The following is a 25438-nucleotide window of genomic DNA, read 5'->3' as shown; positions in this document are numbered from 1 at the left end:
CTCAGGCACACAACGTGTAGAATATATCATCTCCGGACACTGTCACAACTAAGGCCATCGTGCCAGGAAGTACATTATGTACCTACTACAGCCAGCTTAATAACAATGCGAAGCACTTGGTTCTTTGCTCGGTACTTTAGTACAATTTGATATTTACGGAGCAATATTTCAACTTTACACTCCGCCTAACACGCTGATTTATTGCGACCATGGCGAGAAAAACGAGAGAGAGATGAGTTTTCTTTTCTCTTTTGTTTCCACTTCTGCTTTATACATACACCAGCAAGATTTTCCTACGTTTGTGAGGAACGTGGTAAAAATCGATATTTCTTTCTTAATAGGAAGGTAAAGTCTGATTCTACGCGCGTTGTGGTTAGACGGTGATTTATGGACATGGACGTGATATTTGGCAAAAATTTTATTCGAGCTACGTATACGAATTTAATCCTCGCATTTTCACGTTACCTGTCATTTCGTTCGTATCAATGGCAGCTTTCGAAAAAAAAACAGAATATTTTGTGCAAAAATCGCTTCGAAACATTTCCAGTAATAACGAAATATCACAAAGCTAAATATCTGAATAAACCGATTCCGCACACTTACCCTCCATAAGCTACCAAGTGAGCAAAAAAAAAACAGTGATTCGCCCGAGGATCGAAAAATAGAAAATATCATTAAATCAGTATTCCGTACAGGGATTATGCTCTTATTCGTGACATTCAGTTCAATCGATGCCAACGTTTATATAACATCGTTATCGTCGCAATTATTACTACACGGCGATATTAAGCTCGTTACTGCTCGAGTTGATTAAAAGCTTCGAGCCAAATTGCGTAACAAAATTCGTTTCAAATTTCCGAATGTAATCGCGATAACGGCGATATCGAATTCATCAATTTTTTCTTCTTTTCAACGAACCGCCGAGCGAACGCAAGAGATGATATCGTCTATGGACGCATCCGCAATCTACGTAAACGGGAGCGGAGATTTCACGGTCCGATATATATCCCACGTCAAAATATGCAAATTCCCATTGCGCAAAACCACGGCATCGCAGTGTCCAAGATGCGGTTTCGAAATAACGCCGGATATGCATTCTTTGCGCGCGAGCCAGAAAAAAGATTTCACGTTTCGCTAATCGGGCGATCCTTACGCGGTGCAAATGTTTTTTAAGTAATTCAAAAGATTTGAGAAATTTTTATATTTAATTCTCATGCAGGAAACTCGGGAAAGGACGGTGAACGTCAACAGGCCTATTTTTCATCGAAAAATATTGGTTTTATTTGACTATCAGACTCTTTCGTACACATATATGAATCAACCTATGTAATGGCGTTAATTTGTACAAAACGATGATTTCTCTGCAGTACAAGAATACCACGCGTTGATCAAATTCAAACGAATCGGTGAACGGTCAACGAGGAGATCCCGCAACGACGCCCTTCAAACAGACAATACTGAATATAGACTTTGACATACAACGACCGTTTTTTTTCCCTTCGAGGCGTAACAGTAATATATCTATAATTACTTTCTTACATCGCAACAATCATACAAGGGAGGTACATTCCAAGCGTGAGGCCGTAGAACAACCGACCGATGGCCTTAATCAATAAAAAAACATGCGTCAACGTAACGAGAGTCGCGATAACAAAATGTACGTATAAAAAAGGTAACACGGTGAGGTAACGAGATAAATCGGGGATAACAATCCCGCCGTTTGGGAGAGAATCGGGAGAAAAACAGAGGGAAGAACTTCACTATTCGCATAAGAAATTCTCGAAAAAGGTCAGAAGATTCCCTTCTCGCGGTTCATTCAGTGGATCAATCGCGGTATAGAAAACGCCTAAGGTATAAATTCTTAAAGGAGAAAATTTCAGATTCGCCAGCCAATTATTTCCTATTGCCTCGAAGAACAGTAAAAGAGAAAGAGAGATAAGAGAAGACGGAAAGAAAGCTCGACTACGAGGGGGGTTTCGATCGGAGGAACAAGATAGATGGAACGGCTCGATCCACGTGACTTTCTTATTCCTCGCCTCCTTGGCCGCTTAGTTGCTGCTGGGTAGTTCCCGCTTCAGCGAGCCGTGTTCCTCCAGCATCGCCTGAAGTCCATCGGGGACTCGACCGGCGTCCAATTCCTGAGTCCACTGACGATACTGTAGAAAAATAACAAACAGTGGTGTGTAAAGTACGTTTATTCCGTCTCTCGGTCCTGTCTTGTTCGTACTAAACCGTCGTGCGCTGGAGATCTTCAGTGGAATCAGGAGGATTTGGGAACAGCATCGTGGATACACAGGAATGCCGGACTTGTCGGGATTTTTCAACCGCTCCTCTTACTCGCAATACTCGGCAGCTTAATCGATATAAGAACCTTCGAAGCATCGATGTCAGATATTCTCAAAGCACCTTGTTAACGAATATTCCGTAAGAAGACAAGATAAATAAAAGCCAATTAGTATTTAATAAACAAATAATTTTTTATTTTAAGCTTCTTAGCAAGGCCTTTGTCCTTTATTATTCTATTGTCCTGCCGTTGAATTTCACTCAGATTTATTTCTGTGGAGCGTAATCGAACAAAGTGAATGCTAATTTTTATATAAAACCAAGGAAATTATTTGTACACGAAATATTTCCTACTATAGAGACCCATAAGAATAAAAATTTACGACAAACGACCGCTTGAAGTACTCAAATAATTCTAACAAATACGAGTGCTTTTCTGCAAAAACAAAGCAATGAAGATGCGAATAAATACTCCTAGTCGCATTGCTAAAGAGCGAACCTTTGTATTCCGCCAGAACTTTACACTTTTGCGAGTAACTTAGTTTGCACTTCGAAGAAAGGTTTAAGGAAGACGATAAGGAAAAGGAAGACGATGAGAAAGGCGATGGAAAAGAAAAAGTTACGAGGTTCTCCAGCTTCCGAAGAATTTGCTTTGCTTTACGTTCGAGATGCAACTAATTCAGACAACTTTAAGACATATTTTCTTCTAAAAAAAAAAGGAAGAAATCTTCCTTCGATATTATAAGCTTTATTTATATTTTATTCGATTAATACAATATTAAAGAACATAATCAAAAATTAAGATATGCATAAATCTTTAGATATGTTTGATTTCTTATAAACAATAATTTGTATAAATATATACAACGCTTCAAACACTGTTACAGTGTCATTCCTTATAAATTGTGAAGATTGCTGTTGTAATAAAAATTATATGGTAATAATTTTCAAACTATTGAAACTGATAAACTTTCCGCGAATTAAATATCAGAATAAATATTGGAACACATTATCCATCGTTTAACTTAAAGTGCATTTTACTTCGATAAAATATCGACATTTATATTTAAGAAAGGTCAATTACTAAAAGAGAAATATCGAAATGTGAAAGTGAAAAATTTTCCTCGATACTTTCATTAAGGAAAAAATTGCATTCAAGTTTTACGAAGAACAGCATATCTTCACTTTCCGCTAATTATTATAGAATACCCCAACAAATTAAGTCGCAATTTTATAAGCCGCAATGCATTCACGAGCATTTGTTTTTTTATTCGGCACGCAACTTATTCGTCATAATACGTTCGTTTATTCTTAAAGAAGAAAATTCTAGTCTTTTCTACTCTCCATTTTCGTTTGTTCGTTCGTTTATGGAAGGGTTAAGAATATGACTTACCATCTCGAGCTCTTTCCGCAGAGCAAGCACCGCCTTTTCTCGGTCGGCCACGAGCTCCTCCAGGTACTGATACCTCAGCTTCTTGCGAGCACGGCACTCCCTCGCACTCTGCCGGCTTCGTTCTATAACAGAATAGCAAACGAAGAGGGTGAGAAAACGCGGATCCATATCAATACGAGGAATCAATGCATGCAAAGCGTGGCTCAATCCTCGGGACGAAAGTTTCGGGCCCGAATTCGCGCCGAGCATAAATTTCCCCGGTTTTCGGCGTCAGGTTGTGACGTAACGGCAAACCAAGTGACAGATATATATATATCACGAGCTCTACAAGAATTCACGATTTAATAATGTCGCCGAACGCGCAAGACGCATGGTAATGCCCCGCGGCATATGCGACCGAAAAGCGGAAACTTTTACGAAGACGGACGGTGTGTTACGGTAAGCTATGATTTTGTTCGAACGTAGGGAGGAAAATAAACGTGCGTCGCATGTCGGATGTCGGAGCGAAATCGAAGCTCGATGAAATGCGAAGCCGATTTAAATAACGACGTCGTTGCAATCTGAAATCTGTAATATTCAAATCCTCGAATCCTATACGGTTTTAGAATTTTATCGGATCGTCGATTTCTGTGCGTTTTATATTCCAAAATTTTCTGCGAGCATTGCGATTCTCGAATTCCGAAAGTCTTTCCGAGATTCTTGCATTCTAAGGCCTGTATTTTATTTCTTTATAGTCACGTTTCTCTGCTGAAGAACTCACAATCAGCCGAAACTAGTCGTCGAACAACACGATGTGATTTAATAAATGGACACCCCAAGAATCGACTTAATTTAATTTAAACACTCGTTACGTCATATCTATATTCTAAGTAATAGTATAGTAAGTTAACTTACATAACTATATTTTCAGTTTAATAAGATAGATTTAATTTAAAAAAAAAGTTAATTTAATGCGCTACAATAGCTCGACCATCGAAATTCATTCGAGATACAGGAACAGAATATTCGGTACACGTTTATTTCATTTGTTTCATAACGCGTTAATTGTAAAATAATTTGCAGCGATGCATCGGTTATTATGCCTGTTTTTGAACATAACGGCCAGCGCTGTTTGTTTCCGAAAGGTCGCGCGCGGGTATTAAAACTCGGTAAGGCACACAGCGGCGCGAGCCGCGTGCCGACGCATTATCTTTCGAGATGTAAGCACGCCAAGTAGTCCAAACACGATCGTTTCCTATACCTAGCGATTATCGGATCATGTAATTATATTAAATCTTGCATTTAACGACCCGTAGATATATCGAGGCGGTTACTTAGCGAAGCGATTCTCGAAGCAAAACTTATACGGATGTAAATTGAATAAAACGCGGAAAACACGAATTGCCGGATTTACTAATACTCGAGTAATGAAAGAATGCGATGTATTAATTGATTTTTTAACTTTACGTTGTGCGTTTTGTGGGACTTACGCGTTCGAAATGAATGGCGTATATGCGATTACTAAATCTCTCGCGATTGCGGTGTGGAGAAGATAGCTTTTGCCATCCTTTCGCGTTATTCTTTCATCGGAATACAATAAATCGCGCGTCGCGTACAATTAATGTCGGAAGTGCCGGACAAAGTATCGCGCGACCGTTATATTTTGACGGCTACTGTGCGCACGATTGTAATTAATCGTGTTTTCGCGGGTGTTGTATTGTGTAAATGCAATGAAAAGAGTCTGAGAGGAGGAGGAGGCCTAGGAAAGGCATCGGGTGACGGCAGAGCGACCACAAGGTAATCAATCTGTTATTTATTTATTTATTTGGGTTAAGTTATTAAAATAAGAATCAGAAGAAAGACCCTCAGTCGTGAATACTTGCAAAGAAATATATATAATTTCGAAATATCTGTTTTGAAGCCTGAGAATTCAGTATGCGTAATATTTTGTTAAAATAGCAATTATTTTGAAGGCTGCTATAATTTGGATTTTATATTTATATTTTGCAGATCAATGCAGGCGCAACGTAATTACGACAAGTCTGCCGCTATCGGTGAGTGACAATTAAAGCTTTCAATTTGAAATAATGGATCTATGAAAATTGTAATCGTAAAATATTTCTATATGTATATAAAAGAATAAGAATACTGTTCAGAATAATAAGAATGATAATTCAGATAATCTCATAGGTTCATTGTTTGAAGATTGGATAGGCTAGAATAAATTAAGATAAATAAATATTTACGAATTTATAAAAGAGAGTTCGATATGTTAATGCGTTACTTATTGGCACATTTTAATCTTTTACTACATGACTGAATATTAATTAAGGGATATATTAATTGTTTGATATTTATACAGCAAATTCATAAATATTTGCCAAACATTTTAGAGAAGCAAAATTTTCGGGAAATACAATTGAAAACATAATGAAAATATAATATATTAATGTTATAATTTAGGTAATGTATTTTAGTATCAAAATAAATATTAAATAAATTTTGAATTTATTGCTTTCGTAAATAGTAAAAAATAAAGAAAATGAGAAGGTAGTAAAATAAAACTAAACAAGTGAAGATATTTTTGGAATATAAAATTCTTATCTGAATTTCTTCATGGTGCTTGTATATCATGAACAATATAATGAATAAAAGATATTTATGTGTTATTTTTGCAACATGATAAATAAAAATAGATATCCGTAGAATATGGTAGCAAAAAAACTGTATTTAGTTGTAGGGATGTTTTATTTCTCTTCTCATCTTTTCCACAAACATATCTTTACTAAAATTTGAGGTCTGCACGTTTGGCCTCTGTGTTATTCCTTTTCAGAATAAAAGATATGTTATATTGACGTAAGAAAGCAGTACTCGGGGATTCTTTCAATATATATCTCAAATAAATATATAAAAAAAGTATACATGAAATACATTACAGTCCCACAACATCCAATTAAATTGTTAAATAAAAATGCACATTAATAATTATAAGCTATACTTATTTAATATACATATTATAATACATCAATTTTATCCTAATCTATCCTAGCCTATATATCTATTTATTGCTAACTTAATTTTATATCACTTTATATCAATTAAAGCAGCATGAAATAATGAAATGGTATGAGGTACATTACTTACGTCACGTATGTGACATTTCGCGAAATGTCTTGGAAAAACTGTATATTGTTTTAATGATATCAAGCTATATTTGAATAATCGTGCCGCTCAGCTATGTACACAGTCTCAGTTGATTTCTAATCAAAATAAGATTAATCGCGTCTTTATTATGAATATATCTTTCCTATTTCTCTCTGATACGTTTTTAAGACTAAAAGTACGGACTAAAATCCTCGCATTCAAGCACAAGATTTCAAGATTTGTAGCTTCGATTTGTAGATTCAAATTGATTTTTCGATTGCCAGAGAACTGTTACAGACTTTAAAGTTTCCACGCGTTATCAGATTGTTAAATAGTTTCACAAATGGCAAATGTCCTTTCGCGAGAATCATTGCGCGTTTAGGTATAATAAACGTCTTTTAGGATCGAGGTCCACGAACGCGCTATCGTTCACGGCTCGCCAGACTCGCTTTTTACGCGGCAATAAACGTCAATCGTTTCATTGCGGACCTTTAAGGGTGACCAAGCCGCCGGCGAATTTTTGCAGTCCGTAGAGCATCGATCGGCCCAGCGCCGTAAATATTATCGGAAAGAGATTCGTCGATGTCGATTGGAGCTGACGCGCGATCGGTGTCGCGCCTGGAAGATCGATACCGGCGCATCGCGGAAATTAAGCGTTCTCGCACAGTCAATTTGTGGCTCCATTTAGGATCTCATTGCAACGGCCGACATCTGGACCGAATCGAGGCGAAACTCGGACGGATTTAAATAAAAGCCGCTTCCGTACGGAGTAAAATGGAGAGTTCGTTCGTTCGCGTGGCCAAGAACGATGCGAAAAAGACTCACGCGCAATTTCCGCCGATATGTAGGTCGTCTCGAATCCGCGGGACATCTTTTTAACGACAGACAGGAGACAAGCTGAAGAAAATACGTTGTTTTAATCCTTTAATGGAGCGCGACCGCTAAATCGACCGTTGCACGGAAGATCCAACAAAAACAGCGAATAGACGACGATTGAAAATTCAAGTTTTCAGAGTGATACTTTTTCATGTTAACAATTTTTTAACGGAAAGATAAATTCACATAGAACTCTGAAAATTAATGTTTTATAAGGAATTAATGTTTACGAAATTATAAATAAAATTGGAAGTTTCAGTTTTAAATAATCAAGATAGACTATTTTGCAACACATTGCTGTTCTGTAAATTTTAAATATGGATTTAATTTTCAATCCATACATTAAAACTTAATGCAAGTAATAATTAGCCGCAAAGTTTTAGCTACTGATTGAGAATTATTTGTACCTGGGAAAATATCAGACGGATTTGAATGGCATGCGTTCCGGAAAGGAGGCCGCATCGCGGTCGGAAAGAACCGTGGGCGACGGCGAAACAAAAGGGAGAACGAAATAGCGCGCGTTAGGCGATTATAAAGTTTCCCCGTTCCCGAATGAGAAGATCACGCGCGTTCCAGAAATAACCCCGCGAAATTACTCGGTGCTGGTCCATGCAACAGCCATCAGCGCGGCGGGTTACCTTCTCACCCGCAACCGCGCTCCTTCTATCTTGCGCCTTTCTCTTCCCGCTTTTGTTACCCCGAGGAACTCCGCGGCGACGAAATGGCGGAATTGCAAAATAGCCGAACGATAACCATACGGTGAAAGCGTGGCTGGTAATCCTCGTTCGCCGCGGTATCGAGAAACCGCTGCGGGGGCCTAGATATAAATATTCATTCGCAAAAGAGATAAACGTTCCTAACGGCGATTCGCACCGTTTCGTACAACCTTTTCGGCGTTCGGAACGAACAAACGCAAAACGAAAGTTTCGCGCAATCAGTGGATACGCGATTCCTTCCTCGCGGGAAAGACGCGCTGTTGCTGCGACTATCGAACGTTTTAATCGAGAGACGCGACGGACGTCGACATGAGTACGGACGTAAAGCCAGAGAGCACAGGGAATGGCCGATATCTGCCACATCCGTTTCATTGTCTCGTAGAATGTGCGCTATCTTTCTATTTTACGCGCGTTTTCGCACCTTGGATTAAAGAGACGTTGACGAGTTGAGAAGCCGTATAGATAAAGTCAAGCTAGTGACCGATATCCACTCGTGTCCACGTTACTATTCCCTTGATCACCGTCCTTATTACTTTTAACGCGCACTTTTGCCTCTCTGATTTACGAAAAGCATTCTTTTCCTGACAAACTAACAATTCAAAAAATAATACTTTCCAGTTGCAATCAAGCAGCATTTAATCGATATGTTCGCTGTATAATTTATTATATTGTCTATACAGCCTATTAAAGTATCGAACAACAGAGGTGGGCAAAATGTAATCGAATCGATAATTGATTGTTGTATTTTAAATAAGCAATTGCTTATAATTTACAACAAAATATTAATCAATATTCGATTATTATTGACAAATAAATCATAAAAATAATCATTGATCGCAGTTAAATTATCAGTCATTTATCGTGGAATAATTATATTTTTATTACAATTAAATAACATATGTTATATACTACCGAAGAGATTATAATAAAGACAATAACTTCGTTTCATTTTCTGATTATTAGATAGTAATTAATGAGTAATGATGACAGACCGTCGATGCAATTTATATTTATGCATTATTTAATAATAGATTTCAATGATAATTACTTAATTACTGATTCCAAATTATTTCACTAATCGAATTGTGAAAACAATCAATTGCATTGTCGCACAGTTTCATCGTACAAGTGCGAATCGTAACAAAACAATTTTAGTTCTAATCGCAACGAGGACAAACAATTTACCACCGATAAAATCGTATTGTTACAAGCGTAACGGCAGCGAAGCGAAATGTTGAAGCAGATGTCTAGGATGTCAACAAGTATCCTTCATGTAGCTACTTACCGAGCTTAGCTTTCATGTCCGCCTTCTCCGCCGCCTTCCTTCCAGGCTTGCGTCCCCTCTTGCCCCCCTCTTTCCGATCACCGCGAGATCCCTCCTGCAAATGAAAAGACATGATGGTTAATCGCGGAAAAATTCGTCATCTGATGGGGTAAATATTAATGAGCTACGAGCGAATCGTCGCACGCTTTCTCCTCTCTGACACGAACGAGATATCGGGCGTCAAAATACAGGAATTAGCTGCTCGTTAAAACCAATCCATTTTGCACCTGCAGCTTTGCCGCACCGATTATTGGCTTTTGCCGACTGCATGGAGAGATTGGTGAATAATCATATCGTGGATGTATTTGCGCGATGATGACAAATCTTACGCGAGAAGCCGAGATGGCATTAAAAATTGACGCGTTACAAAACGCGCGGCTGGATTATTACGCGGCCTACCGAAACGAAAGCGTACGCCCGCGTCATGAATAATTCGCCGCGGGGTAATTTACGATTCAATCGGGCCGCGGTCTCACGTACGCGCGCACACGCGGCCACCATAATACCGCTTGATCCGCGCCGGAGTTTCACCCCGATTAATATCTTGAGCGAGATACGGCGGTGTCGTTTTCAATGGAAACAAAAGCTCATTGTGTCGCCGAGGAGAGGGATCGAGCCTGGGGGAAGGTCTGCTCCGGTGAAAAGCTCGGGGGATGAAATCGTCTCCTCCGCCATGAAGATCTCCTCCCCCTGATCGTAAACGCGAAATGAGCAAGAGCTCTCGCAGAGTCCACGATATATCCCTTTTTCTCACGGCCACAAAAGTGCAATGAGCGTTATTCAATTTCTCGCGGACACGCAACCGAACGATGCCTAATAAACGTCCGCTTTGCCGGCGACACAGTTACTCAGCTTTGAGTTTTATAGTCCTCGTAACCCAGTCCGTCAGATGAAATCGAGCGAAAGACCAGACGTGAACGAGACAGCCACGTTTATTTTCAAGATTTACACACGAGAAAAATCGAGATACTCTAAGGAACGTCATTTTATTATTGCCTACATATATTTCAAGACTTTATTCTTTTCACTGATGCTTATCCCTTGTGAAATTTGGAATTGACCTTTATTCGAAAACTTATTCTTAATATAATATTTAAACGTATTCTTTGCATGCTGGAAATTGGATATGAAATAACATATCCTTAATTGCAAGATGTATTACTTACAAAGAGACTAAGAATTAATTTGCAAGCCGCGTTCTTTGATGGTATATGGATTCTCTACGAACTTGACGCTTCATATACGTATCATACGAGACGGAGTCACCGTATCGCGAGGTCGTTCCTACCCATTTCCGTTGTCCCAAGAATATTATTTATGCAAAGCATACGTTTGTCGCGCGTACAAACCGCCCCGAGTCAAACAAACGAGTGACGCGCATACATTTTCGCGAAATGTATTTTCGCACGGTTCTCATTTCGTCCCGTGGCGAAAAACGGGCGACCGCGCGCGAAAACGATTTCAACGCGGAATAATTACCTGGAGGAACAATTTCGCAGCCTTGGGAGCACGGGGAACGATACGCGGACCGCGACACGCGCCAGATAGAACGCGCTCACCATCTTCGTCGACGAGCCATTAAAATTTACACGCCCCTCGGGCGCGGTTGTTGCATACCGCGGCCTTTAGGTATGCATACGCGCTCAGAAGTGACAAAATACAAATTCCGCCCCCTTTTAGGGCCGCTGTTTACCGTTACGACCTGTCCGTACCGCTCAATCTTATCTGGTATTAAATCTCCCCGAATCCCGTTTCTTTCTCCCTCGAGTACTTCCGGGTTTTTTTAACCGGCTCTAACCAACCTCTTGTTAGCCACCAAGCCCTTCCTTCCTCCGTTCCGCAACCCCTTTTTCCCTACGTGTATTTTGTGAGATAATTGGAATTGATTTCCGCATACAAAAAAATATAGAAACGTCATAACTTCGAAATCTCGTGCAGAGAATTACGCAACGGTCTGTAAATCGAGAACGTACCGTACGCAAATAGAGGATTGTTCGCGGCCGCATTTTACGGTTCGTAGTATTGCACTGACGAGACAAACGATATGGATGTAAACATCTCGTTAACAAATGTAACATATCTTTCATAATATTCCAGGAATATTGAGTTATCTGTCAGCAATATATTTTTTTGAACTGCTTTGTTTACAATAAAAATCTATGTGCTAATTAAATAATAAAACTGAGATTCCCTCAGAATTTCGAACTAAAAAGTTTTTATAATTTAACTTTAAAATGCAGATAGATTATTTTTCAATTAATTTTAAATAAACTTGACTTTTTTAAACAAAAATATAATAAATTTAATAATCATAAATGAATGTTTTTAAAAAACTTTTAACTTTTAATAAAAGGCGATCTGTTCCGAAACACTTATTCATATTTGACAGAATTATGTAAGTTTAAATTGCTTTTCTCTTTTTTAACATTTCAAAGAATAGAATTTTTTAAAGTTACAAGGTATGAGAGAACGCACGTTACATTAATTGCAAATTGTGACCAGGCAGAAATAATTGAAACATTACGAAGCACTAACATTACGCGAGAGCAAGTTCAAAATTAGTATGATAAACCGACGAATGTTTCTACCGCGTGAAATCGTATCTCCGTCATAGAACACAGAAGATCCGCGGCTGCAAACCCTTTTGGAATCTGCCAGACAATTTACTAACATTGACATTTCCGTCTACTTCCTTGTCCTCACCGTGCCGCAGACTCGCATATTCCAACCACAAATGCGCCTGCGAGCGCACAGACTCTAATTCCGAATTCCGACTCCTTCTCCTGCATACGACAGCCCATTGACGACGACTTGCTCGATCTACCCGATCAACGAAGAAACAATCCGTCCGTTTCAGGACTCGATAATCGTCATTTACGATGCTCGATCGTCGCGGAGAGTAAGGGTATATCCAGACAAATTTGCATAGGTGCATAAGCATATGCGTAAGAAAATGGATTGGTCTATTTTTTTTATGCACATGATATGGACCAATCAATTTTCTTATGCATTCTTATGTTTATACGCTATGCAAGATTGTCTGGATAGACCCTAAGTATAATACGAACGCGTGTATGTAATGCAACAGCAAACACGATATCAAATAGAATATTATGCCGGAAAATTTTCATAAATTATATCCGACATTATCAACTCGCCTTTTATTACGTCTCTCTGCATCCCAATTATATAATTAATATAGAATGTATTTTCACGTCGGACATGAAGAGTTTGAAAACAAAAAATAAATGGAGTATCTATTAAATATAAAATAATATTCAAGACTCTGTGAAATTTAACTTGCATCCTCATCAAAATGGGGTATGTCGTTCCCTGTTTTAAAATAGCAGAGATGCAATCCAGAATTGGTTTATTAAAGATAAAGCAATTTTATAGCATTATCGGAATTAAAGTGTTATTGTAATATACATACATGTGTTCTTTAATTGACAGTCTGGGTGAAATTTGCATTTAATTATTGAACATCGCGTTTGATTGATGTAGCGTCATGTAATAACAATATGTAGTAAATCTCATCTACTTCTTTTTCCGTTCACGTGCAAACGAGGGAGCCTAATAGCACCGAACTATCATTTTCATAGCGATTTTAACGGTCGTCACAACTATCGGAGGTGAAATGTAAGATCCCGTCGTCGCGCGAATGTAAAATTTTATGATATTTTTCTCTGACATTTCTCGTCGTTATCAGCGAAAACATGCGAGGCAATGTTTCTCGTTTAAAAAGTAATTTCAGTTATCTGAAACTCGATTACTGAATGTCGTTACAGAAAATTGAACATGGTCCTACCAGCAGAACGCGAGTTTCCGTAAAGGCAATACTCGTTTTAATTTTTCTAATTTGCATTTGCATGAAAAAAAAATCTGTTAGCGCATTATCGACGCGTTCTCCGATTTTTTACGGTCCAAATATATTAAAAAGCTAAGCTCCTACATGCACATAAAATTTTTCTCGCCTCACAATCAGAAGTGTATTATGTATAAAAATGCAGTATCTGCCAATAGATTCCAACTTCCTTAATAGATAATCTCAAGAATATATATATAACGAAATATGACATTTTTAAGGCAATACTCTTTTATCGTAATGACAAAAGATAGAGGTAATCGCCTACTTTATAATTTTGACACTGCAAGCTCTACTGCATACAACGCTTTCACGCCACTTCCAGACGTAGCGTACACTTTTTTCTGCGAAAGCTAACCCGTCTAGAAAAAACGTATTTGCCCTAAAAGCAGCGATGTAAAATGTCATTATCTTTTATGAATATATTTTCTGCACTCGTATCGGTCACATGCGCCAACGTGTATAAAAAATAGATTTTTTTATTACTTAAAAGGACTAAAACGAATTACTAAAAGCAAGCACCGTAAAAAATGGTGGAGTCCAACGGTTTGGACTTAAGGCTCCCCGCGTATACCGTTTTAACATTAATCAAGCCGAGGTACGCTTCAATGAGAACCTTTAACGTCATCTCGCCACGGCGAACCGGATGCCCGATACTACGCCGTTGCACCGGGAACCGGATGCCCGTAAAGCATATTGCACACAATATGCAACGGAGATGCAACGACATGGTTCACGCCGCTGCCATCACCTTTACACCTTCGGGCCGAATGCACTGACAGCCGTTAACGATAATTCGAGATCAACGCCGATATACTCTCGAGGGTATTAAATTTCTGCTGTAGATCTATACATGACGTCTCGATCTTTTCACCGCATGCATTTATTGGTGACAGATTCTTTAATGCATTTTAGTGCGAGCTAAATTATTGAGATATATAATTTTTGTATAATAAATAATTTACCGCCCTTTCAATTAACCAAACTTCAGAAGAGAAAACAGATAATAAAATCATATTCTCTCAGTTTATTTATATTTATAAATTTCGTTTTTTTTATAATAGAATTTTTAATTCCAGCATAGAGATATATAATGTTTTAACATTTATGTCATGGAATTAAAACATCATGAGATAAAGCCGAACGTTATGCAGTAAAACCTAATTTGTACAAAGCTACTGCGAATAAATAAAACACTCTTTTATACATGTTTATAATATCGCCATCTGGATTCGAATTTCACAAAGCAAAACTTGAATCAAAGCAATCTCTTACACCATGGATCTATATAGAGACGTGTTACTTGCACTAAAGCCCGTTTTATCGTTTTAAATTAAAACAAGGCAAATGTTCTCGTTGTAAACTTGCTGAAATACCCAAATCCGTTTAACATTATTAAAATTTTGCTCGGTCTTGTAAGTAAATGCGAAATACTTACTAAATACTTGAAAAATTCACTTTGGCCGAAATCCGCTCAAAGATTACTGTAAAATATAAATAAGCCTTGGGTCGCTTCTGCAAAGAAGCATTACCATCTTCATCATTTAAATCTTCCTTTAAGAATTTATCGCACTCCTCTTTGTCTCCCTCCCTTCAAATTATTACATTATATTCTATCAGGAATTAAGCTCATTGCTAATCGAACCTACAGTTTTTCTCAGTCTGACCCGAATAATCGTCGTAAAATCGGCAGAAGAAACGTCCCTCGTCGATCAACGGAATAATTAATAACGAAAAGTGCGAATAGATTATATTACGCTGCAAAATCGAGTTAACGACGCGAGCTCTCCTTTACAATTACTAGTCATTTAAAACCCCCGAGCAAAAGCCATTCATTAGATCGCATTCCTACCTCGCGTTCCACCGAGTCTCAGGTGATCGCTTTTCGAGAGAACTCTTTAATTACGACCGCACCACGGCCGCCGTTCTACCACGGCTCCGTCTTTTACGCTGGTTTTTTCGAACTGCACTTTCGAATTTTGAAGGGAGGGGGGGATAACGCGTGCTCGCAATTAATTTTCATTATTAGCCAAATTATTCCCGCGACCTCTCTCAGCGTGACCCTCTCAAATGCATTAGGATTTCGCAACTCTTTGCCGCCGTTTCTCTCCTCTTATTCTCCTCCTAGTTACGGCGTTTCTTCTCATATACTCGCAATTCGAATCACCCACACTGGACCCACTCATCTTCTCCGCTCTGCTTCCGGCATTATCTGTTTTTCACACTCGAGTAACCTCCCGAATTTCAGTGTCGTTTGACACGGTTTTATTAGCATGGTTAATTTTAATTGCCTCGGTAACCGGGTTTGTTGGCCGAGCGTTGCAATTTCCTTCGCCCTTCAATCTTCTTTTCTTTATATATTTTCTTTTACTCCTCTGACAGACCAGTCCCCGAGAAGAATATTACGGTAAAACCGGATGTCCGCGAAAGACACGCGCGTAAGAGGCACTTGTAGTTGGCTTTACTATTTTTTTCCTACCTTGTTTAAGGCGCTCGGCGGAAAATGGACGTTAGACAAATTGGACTAAAGTGGACCGAAATGGAACAAAGTAGACGTAAGTGAGGGATAGGAACGTTTTACCATGGTGGTCGCGAGGTAAAAGGGCTGCTTTCCGCGCTTTAACTCTTTCGTCTTGAATTCTCATTTTACGGAATGATTTACGGAGAAAATTTCGCGCGTGTCCAAACTTTTATAATCATCCGCCGGCGAATAACGCTAATTTATTGTCGCAGCAAGATCCTTTGACACCGAAAACTTGAAACGTTCGCGGCCGCGATATTATACTTTGGACAAAAAACGCAGGTGCCAGCAAAAGGACTGTGAATAAAAAAAAAGTCGTCGACGATCATCCTCCAATTTAAATTCATGCGAATATAAAACCCCCGGACGTAAAGATTTTAACCCAGGTGCGAATTTGTCATAAAATCTTAATTTTCGTCGTGCGCGTAAGCGCTGAATTTATACGGTGTACAATTTACGTAAGGTTTCATCAAGATTTCACAATGCGTCGTGCTGAATACACGCACTCTCTTTCTCTCTCTCTCTCGAGCGCGCGTGCATCCGCGCGTCACTCACGATAATAAAGCACAGGCAGGCAGTGAATGCACGGTGCAAGAGTTACCGGATTCACCGTGCCCACGACCTTATTATTACCTCCATTCGATGGTTGCACAATCTGCCGATCAGCTCACGCCAACGGGTCGCGCGCATTTTCCCCCGGGTACGCGATGCACAACAGCGCTTATCTATCTCGAACGGAGGATTATTTTCGTCGGTCACCGCATTCGAAGGCCATATTTAGCTCACTGCGTTGCGTACGTAAGACTTTTTAACGATCCGCATCAACGAGAGTGCTTTTATGAAAGTTACAATGCCGCCAGCGACAATTTCAGAGAGCAGTAAAGCGGATTTCGACCGTAGGGGAATTGAACTTTGGTGACAATTTATATGCCCTACGATGCCCTAATATTTTTCTCGGTTTGTGATTTTTTTTAATCCTGTCCAATGATCGCGTGAATAATGACAGTCGTAAACCGGATTTTCAAGCTTATGTATTTAATCCATGCACTTCATAAAAATATTATTTGATTTCGTGCTATTACTGTAATGGTTCTACGCGCGCTATTTTGCTGATGCTATGTTTTTTTCATTCTCCTTGCCATTTCGAATCGCGACGACAAAGCTGCGGAGAGCTGGTCTCGGATAGTGTACAGTCGCGGCTTAAAGCTTTCTTGAGCTTTTCCAGGTCATTGTTCGTCCCCACTAGCGTAACCGGAAGAGAGTAGGAGGCACGGAAAGAGGCGGAGAAAGCTCCCTCGTAATTTTCCAGCCGCGCCGCTGCTCCAGCGACGTTATGTACAACAATGGACGGGGATGTTTCGCGAGCACAATGGGCTAGTGCGAGTAAAATCATTGCGTGAGCACCAAAATCGCGTAAATTTCGTCGCCCCCGCTGCGCGTGCTCCTGCGCGTATCACGGCGAAAATATGTTCGCATCCCGATATAAAATTAGAATGAAAAGCACAACCCTCGATGTACTTCCGCAGTATCCTAGCTGTAGCGAAAAGTCTACCGTGAGAACGGAATTTACAAAGTCAGAAAATTAATATGTCCGGAAAAATTTGTAAAAAATATATAATCCAGTCCAAATTCCTTCGCGATAGTCTTGATAACGTAGCAAGTTTTATTACCGCGATTTGATTACTCTATGTGTTCTTATACCTCGTCTAAAATTTCTCCGAGATATCAAGATAAAATTGCACACGACTTTGTATGTACCGTGTAGTGGCGTACAGCGAAGAAAGTATATAGAGTCGAACGTATAACATTTTCCTGCTCGCATGCATGGCTGATAAGGAGACAAAGAGAGCGCGATTGGATTTATGCGATCGCATTCGTCCACGTCGCAGACAATAATTTATGAAAGTCAAACGACATAAAGAGCGCACACGCATGTGCGCGAAGGAGGACGTAGATCCTGACGACGGAGAGGAATAATGTCGCAGAGTATCTCGAGGTGGATATAAATTTTCTCCGTGTCGACGTCGATGAGAGATACTACAATCGCCGAGGCCAATACGCATGTAAACGAAAATAAGAATGATTCAATATGCCGCGACGCGGCGACTCGAAAGACAATGAAATGCGTGATGTGCGCCGCACTTTGCACATCGCGCAGTGATTCGCGATGATGCATTCGTGAGCGTCGAAATTTTCTATCGAAGCTACGAAGAAATGAATCAAGTATACAGCGCGTAAAAGCCAGTTCGTAAGTTCATAAGAAGCTTCACTAAAAATAAAAACGACACATGTCGAGACATATAAGGCAAATTTGAGGGGAGCAAGTGTGGAAAGTGCCATAAATCCTATAAAGAATTTAATATACTTTGTCTGCTACCTTGTAGAACGCATTTTCTAATGTTCTATGCTTGCAAGAAGCGCGTAACTTTAAAAGTATGAAAAATATACATGAGCTAAAAGAATCACGCGACTTTGCCTCGTCACGGATTTCCTTCTTCAAAAAGATTCATTTTGAATAAAATAAATGAGAATTTTATTTCATTTCATGAATCTTTCTCATTTATATTGTTTAAAATGAGATTTTAAACTTTAGCAATTAGCTTTGTTTTTTCTCATTCATTACCCTTTCTTTCTCATTTATTTTGTTTGAAGACTCTTTAGATAAAAAAAATCTAGCCTAAATATAGCTCTGAATATATAAATATTCATAACGATAAGCAAACATTATAAGAGGTGGACACTTCAAATTCCTTTAATTAAAAAAGATACCATTTTCAAACTGTTTTAATATCGACAAGTAATCGTGCAATTTATTGATTTGGAAAAAATATACAAAACTCACACAAAAATATTAATATTAAGACTACCAAGATTCAGCCTGACCAAAAATGGCATCTTCTCCAATTAATTGTAAGATATGATATCGGTCTAGTTTTACTTCAAATTCTGTCTAATGGTTCTAAAAAATGATGAGAATAAAGATTTTAGATTTTTGCAAATTTCATTGTTGGATTCGGTGTATCATAAGTCTAATCTTAAATAAAGCATAATATAATTCTTTCTATATTATGATATAATAGTATATAATACTTATTAGAGTTAGTAACACCGCCACATATTGCGCTAAAGATATTGCGCCCGAGAGGTTCTTTTGCACAATGCCGTGCAACATCTGGAGCGTTTCTCGTGATAACCTGGCTCGTCGAGATACGAGCGTGGAACGAGTGACGGCGTTGAGAACGCGAAGATCCTCCGTTACATTGCTGCCGGAGTGATGATGCTCGGTGCAGCAACAGCAGCAACACCCTAAAGCTGTACCACCCGTGATGGTAATGATAACGAGAACGATAACACTCGCAATACCAACAATCATACGGGGACAATCACCGGGACTATCGTCCGAAACGAGGGAGGGAAACGTTAAAGTTGCACTGAAATTCAGCGATAGAGAGAGATGACGACGGTGTTAGATAACCCAATGATATCTCGAAATATTTCATACGCAAGATATTCCTCGAAGCCACCGGACGACCTTATCGTTACGGATAATTCTGCGGACGATGCAAAATCGATATTTCAAAAATCAACAATATCGAGGCGGCCTCTGTATTCCACGCAATTGTTAGATTTAGGAAATATTTAAATCGACAGCTTGTGAAAATCACAAGATAAAGCTGCGCGTCGCGAAGGGTCATCCGTTTCCCTTCTCATGGTTTTCTACAGACTTTCGCGTACATTCCCTCATTATCGTGACTCCGATTAAATGTTTTTACCGCGTGCATCGAAGCGTTTCACGTAGCACGCGTGCGCGCGCGTACGCTTGCATCGCCGACGATGCTCGAAGAAGTGCACGAAGGACAACGGACAATCACGTACAATCGTAATTCCCCGCTCGGACATGAGATTGCGAACCTTGTTTCCAAGGACGTGATACGAAGGAAATATCGCGGATTCGTTAAAAGACGCCGCGCTGCCTCGACGCTTCCGTCTACGAACCTCAATTACTTCTCAACTAACCGAGATGGTACTCAGTGGATTTCCTCGTAACGCAATGTAATACGAACTGTTTCAGAAGTGGTGCACGGGTCTTCCCACTCCGCGGATCCTTCATTAAATTTGAAATCTTATCCTTGGCGAAACTTTCGTAAAAATCTCTATCACAACCTTTGAACTTTTCATAATAAATGTGCCAATAAGAAATTAATATGAATCATAACAATTACATTAAAGAAAAAGACGAAATGTTTTTCCTAAAAAAAAAGAAAGATATTTGACACAATCTTATAATTAACAATTAAGAAACAATGAGCATTTGAAATTTTTAATATTAATTTGTGTCATTTTGTACGATATAGTTATATATAAAAAAATCAATGTAAGTATATTCTTGATTGTAAGGATGCAAGAACTCGTATGGATAGCATTGAATTGATAAAGGCAAAAAAGACGAGAGATACGAACGTGAGTGAGAAGGTATGAATTAATCAATGCTGCAGTACGCAGTAGATAAAGCCGCTACATTCATTATCATATTAAATCTAGATATTTTATATCAGATAGACTACCAGATGCGTACGAGCTGCAGACAAACGTTAACGTATTTAAAAAAGATTGATGACAAAAGATAACTTAGTGATAGAATTGTAATAGCTTTGGAAAGATTAAGATTGGATTTGCATATAATTATGTTACGCACGAATTCAAACGACCGTTGAATCTTGAAAAATATAAATTTTATGCCAAATCAGATTTCTGAGCAATTGCTTTTATGATCTTTCAATAATTCAATCAACAGGTATTACGTCTGATACTATATTACCTACATATATGTATATGTAAAATAGAGAAAGAGAGAGAGAGAGAAAATGTCTGTATGTTCCCTATTAATTCCTAAACCCTTCAACCGATCTGGATAAAATTTTGCATAAGTTACTCTCTAGACCCCACGGAAAATATAGAATATTATGAAATCTCGACCCTCATCCCCCTGATTACAAATTATAACCCCTTGACACTTCGTGACAATCCAGGCAACGCCGAATAGCTTAAACTAGTATATAATAAATAGGGCATTCCATGCCAAATCGGCCTGGGTTTGACCCTCTACCTCTTGGATTTAATCGACGATTTTTTATGTTATTGTTCCAACTCCAAAATGCACTCAGATTTTTTTTTTAGATTTTTTTATAAAATTGATTTAGTTATAATTTTCTTAACCAACATATTGATGGCCACAATTAAAAATCTGAAAAAATTCTCAAAAATCCAGTGTCGGATATCAAAATTTTTAAGCCTTGACCCAAAGTGGACCGGCATTTGCTTCTAATTTTTTCGAGCTTTTTTGAGTTTTTTTTCGAAAAAAATATTAAAAAAAATTAGAAGCAAACGTCAGTCCATTGTAGACTGTTGCTTAAACATTTTTGTATATAACACAGGATTTTTGAGAATTTAATTAGATTTTTCCGACGCGATTTTTTTTATTTTGGGAAATTGCTTCGAAAAAATTCTCAAAAATCCTGTGTTGTATATAAAAATGTTTGAGAACAAAAAAAATCTGAGTGCATTTTAGAGTTGGAACAAATAACATAAAAAATCGTCGACCAAATTCGAGAGGTCGAGGGTCAAAGCCAGGTCGATTTGGCATGGAATGCCCCAAATACAAATATACATATATTGTATCAAAATTAATAATAATAAGTGATTAGAGACAAGTATAATTATCTCGCATTTGGCTTCTCTCGAAACCACAATACGACCTTTCTATTCTAAATATAACTTAATCGCATCGCCGGAACTTGACCGAGCGCCTCTTCATGTAGCCTTTTTTTTTAATCGGTTTCCTAATCTAAAATCGACAAAGTTACGACAAAAACCCTTGGCGAGATAAGCGCGTCAAACGCGAATGCAAATACGAATACAAGACACGGCGGTATCGCGAAACAAACCTTGCTCCAAGAATAGCTCGCGATTACTTCGCAGCGTACGTGCCAGGTACGTGCGCGTCTTTCGCGCGAAAAAGCAACCCGCTCAAAAATCGGTGGGCCATCCGTGCGCGCATTTCAACGGTGACGCGCGTCGCGCCGCTGAATTGCGCAGTAGCGTCGCGGGTGGGCGATGCGGATCCCGCGGCTAGCTCCGAAATCGACCGGTTTTCTCGCGCGGCGCGTCGCCGTCGGCGTCGCGACGGAGGAAACGTCGCGACACTTTATGAATTACGATCGTCTCGGCCGGGCGTCCCAGTTTCGTCGCGCCTCGCCGGCGATGCGAACGAAGGGAGTAGAAGAGAGAGAGCGAGCGAGAGAAAGAGAGAGTACGGGCGCGCGCGCACGAATACGCGCGCATCGCGACGGCACACCGACACACGGACGGCACCGAAAGGCGCCACGAAATGTTGCATACGCGCGTGCATATAAGGCGTTTCTCGCCGCGATACGGGAAACGAACGCACGCGGCACGGAAACGGAAACGCAAAATCCCGCGGACGAGGCGCCGCGGCGCGTTCGCGGCGACGGCGTCGCGACGCCGCGGCGGGCGGCACACGCCGGGCGCCGTGCGAAAAATATCTGGAGGGAAAACTCACCGGTGCTACGCGTCGTGCGGGCTCTGTCAACTGCGCAGTTCACGGGCCAAAAGGCTCTCAGGCGGCAGGGACGTGACGCGCGCGGCTCGCACCCGCGGCGGCCCGCGGCGACGCGGCTGATGCGCGGCGGTGACGCTGGCGTCACCGCGCGGCGCCTCGCGGAAGCCGCCAACCCGCCATTTTAATCGCGCCCGCCCGCCCGCCTCCGACCGCGACTAACCCTTTCCGCCGACGGCGGCCGCTATCGGAGCCGAGCGTAGCAAAGCGGAGCAAAGCGGAGCGGAGCGCGCATGACGCGTCACGTCAGAGCCTTGCCAAGACCCCCGCGATCGGTACACGCAAAACTCGCTTCCGACGCGTAATTGTTGCGAAACAACACGATGCGATTCGTAGGCGAATCCTCGCTTTCCGCGGCGCGTTCCACGACTGACCGCGATTCGAAATCTATCGAAGCGCCATACCGCGAGTATCGAAGTATCGAAAAGGCGGCGCGGCGGACCAATCACGTCGCGAGATAACGAGATTTCTTTCGTCTCGCTCTCTGCACTCGGCGTAATGAGCGTGCGCTTAATCTTGAGGGAAAAAGAAAGGCAGTTAATGAGAGCCCGAGGTGCGAATAAATCGGAATGACCTATTCCGTAACTTTTATAATGACCGTATCGTGATCGTCATATTGTCGTTGCGTAGCTTTTTTATAAAAGTTATGTCCATTTCTACCAATGCAGATTAACTTTAATCTCGATTCAACTTACTTTTTCTTCTTCTAGTGCCGTGACTGTTTAACGATCGACCATATTGGCTATCAGGTCAGCCATTATCGTGATTTTTCTGAAGAATAATGAGATGGTTTCTCGCTGCCTCTTACTTTTTTATATACCAACACAGATTAACTTACTTCTTATCTTTTTCTAATTTTCAGAACGAAAAAATAAGTTGAATCGAGATTAAAGTTAATCTACATTGGTAGAAATGGACATTGCAGAATAGATCCACCTATGACTTATAGGTTCCTTAACGCAGAGATAAAGTTCAAGACGTTTTTATAAATCGTTAGAAATAATCGAGTTATTAGGGAGTTTTCAGATACGGTTACCGTATCTAAAAGCCGGTATTACAAAAACTCCCTATTATTAAAAAGATGACGCAGTTAATTGTATGATACAACGTATATGCACATTACCTTCAACGTAGAAATAATTTGAAACGTGTGACGACAGTGATCGACTCCGGAACGTCGAAGTTAACACTAATGATTGCGCGGAACGTTTATTTCAGTAATACTTACGACACTACGAAATACACTCGCGAGAGAGTTATCCGCGCGCGAGACTCGCTCTCGAACGATCGCGAGAAGTGCGCAACAATTCAAACGTGATCCGCCGTGGACCCATGATCGACACGATCCAAGATGTCGGACGGCGACATTACGATTCGCGAAGTATCGAAACCCGGCTCAGCAACGAGCGAACTCGCGTTCGTCCGTTGCTCGGCGATGCTCGTCGAGAGAGCGAAAACTAACGCAAGAACTCGCGAAATCGGTCGTCCGTAAAGCACCGTAAAGCAATCGCGACGCCCTAGTGACCGAGAAAACTGACGGAGACACAATTTGAACCGCGACCGCGCGGTTCGATTCCAAGTATTCCAACTGACGAGCTCTCGCAGCGCCATCGCTCAGCGAGAAGCCGAAACGGCGGGAAAGTAATGCCATCTGTCGCGAAGAATGCCAAGCTGAGTCAGGCGCCAGCCTGACCGCATGAACGAAATATCGGCCAGCTAAACGGCAACCCCCTCGTCCACCCGCCCGCCTGTCCCCCCTTCTACCCGCGATTACAATCGATGCGAGCTGATGGGGTGTCGAGACAATTGCGACTCGCGCGTGCGATCGCGATCGTCGAACGCGCGAAACGCGAGTCCCCCGTCCGTCCAGCGGGCGCCCTCTTTGCACAATGTGGTGTAATCCCGCCGAGCGCGCACGCAAGAGGCCCGTCCGTTTTCCCCATGGCAGGTTTGCGTCACGCGCGAGCACATTGTCAGGCGCGCGCGTATCGCCAAAAAATTCCGCGCGCCACCACTCACCGTCTCGTTCTCCACGATGCACATCGGCTCCACCTCCATGGCGTTGACGCACCGCGCGCGTCGATGCACGGAAACGATAGGCGCCTCGGGGTGACTCGCTCCTCGCGATGGCGATCGTCCGTAACAGTTCGCGACGGCAACGTGTGTCTGTTTACAAACACTGCAAGGTCACACATCGGACCGCCGTCTCTCCTCCCCACCTGCCCGCCCACCCCCGCTCATTTCAGACCGCTGAGTCGCGTTACGTCATTAAGCCCGCGATTGTGGCGTCGCCGCGCGACCGACCGCCGAACTTCAGGCCTTCACACATGAAATCCCGTAAGAACGTAAAACGTAAGCGTAAGAAAATCTACCAATCCCAATCGAGTATTGCGCTGTCCGTAACCTCAGTAGCGGAAAATACTCGATTGGGATTGGTCGATTCTCTTACGCTTATGTTTTACATCCTTACGGGATTTGTGTGAAGGCCTTTCTCTCGGAAAATCAACGCGCGCTTGCGTTGATAGGGCGCGACGATGACATGATGAGCGATACAGGGCGATAAGAATAGAAGCGAGGTCGACCGGATGTCTCGGAAGCTGATAAAGATAATTCGATAATTAGAGTATAAAAGACAAACGCTTTGTTGTTTCCGAGACACTCTGTAAATTTCGCTTGAAATCTTGCGATTTCGAAAGAACA

General features: G+C 40.8%; 1 protein-coding gene across 1 annotated transcript; it reads right to left on the bottom strand.

Moving 5' to 3' along the window:
• Positions 1-1256: 1256 nt before the first annotated feature.
• On the bottom strand, positions 1257-24948 carry Reptor-bp (REPTOR-binding partner). The gene is given in 6 exon segments (XM_071785744.1): positions 1257-2156; positions 3677-3798; positions 9677-9770; positions 24758-24802; positions 24804-24840; positions 24842-24948. Coding segments are annotated over 6 exon segments (498 nt in total). The 5' UTR covers positions 24934-24948; the 3' UTR covers positions 1257-2048.
• Between the last annotated feature and the right edge of the window lie 490 nt (positions 24949-25438).

This window comes from Temnothorax longispinosus, chromosome 8 (assembly GCF_030848805.1).
Source record: "Temnothorax longispinosus isolate EJ_2023e chromosome 8, Tlon_JGU_v1, whole genome shotgun sequence".
Taxonomy (NCBI): Eukaryota; Metazoa; Arthropoda; class Insecta; order Hymenoptera; family Formicidae; genus Temnothorax; species Temnothorax longispinosus.
This window is presented reverse-complemented; position numbering and strand designations above follow the sequence as displayed.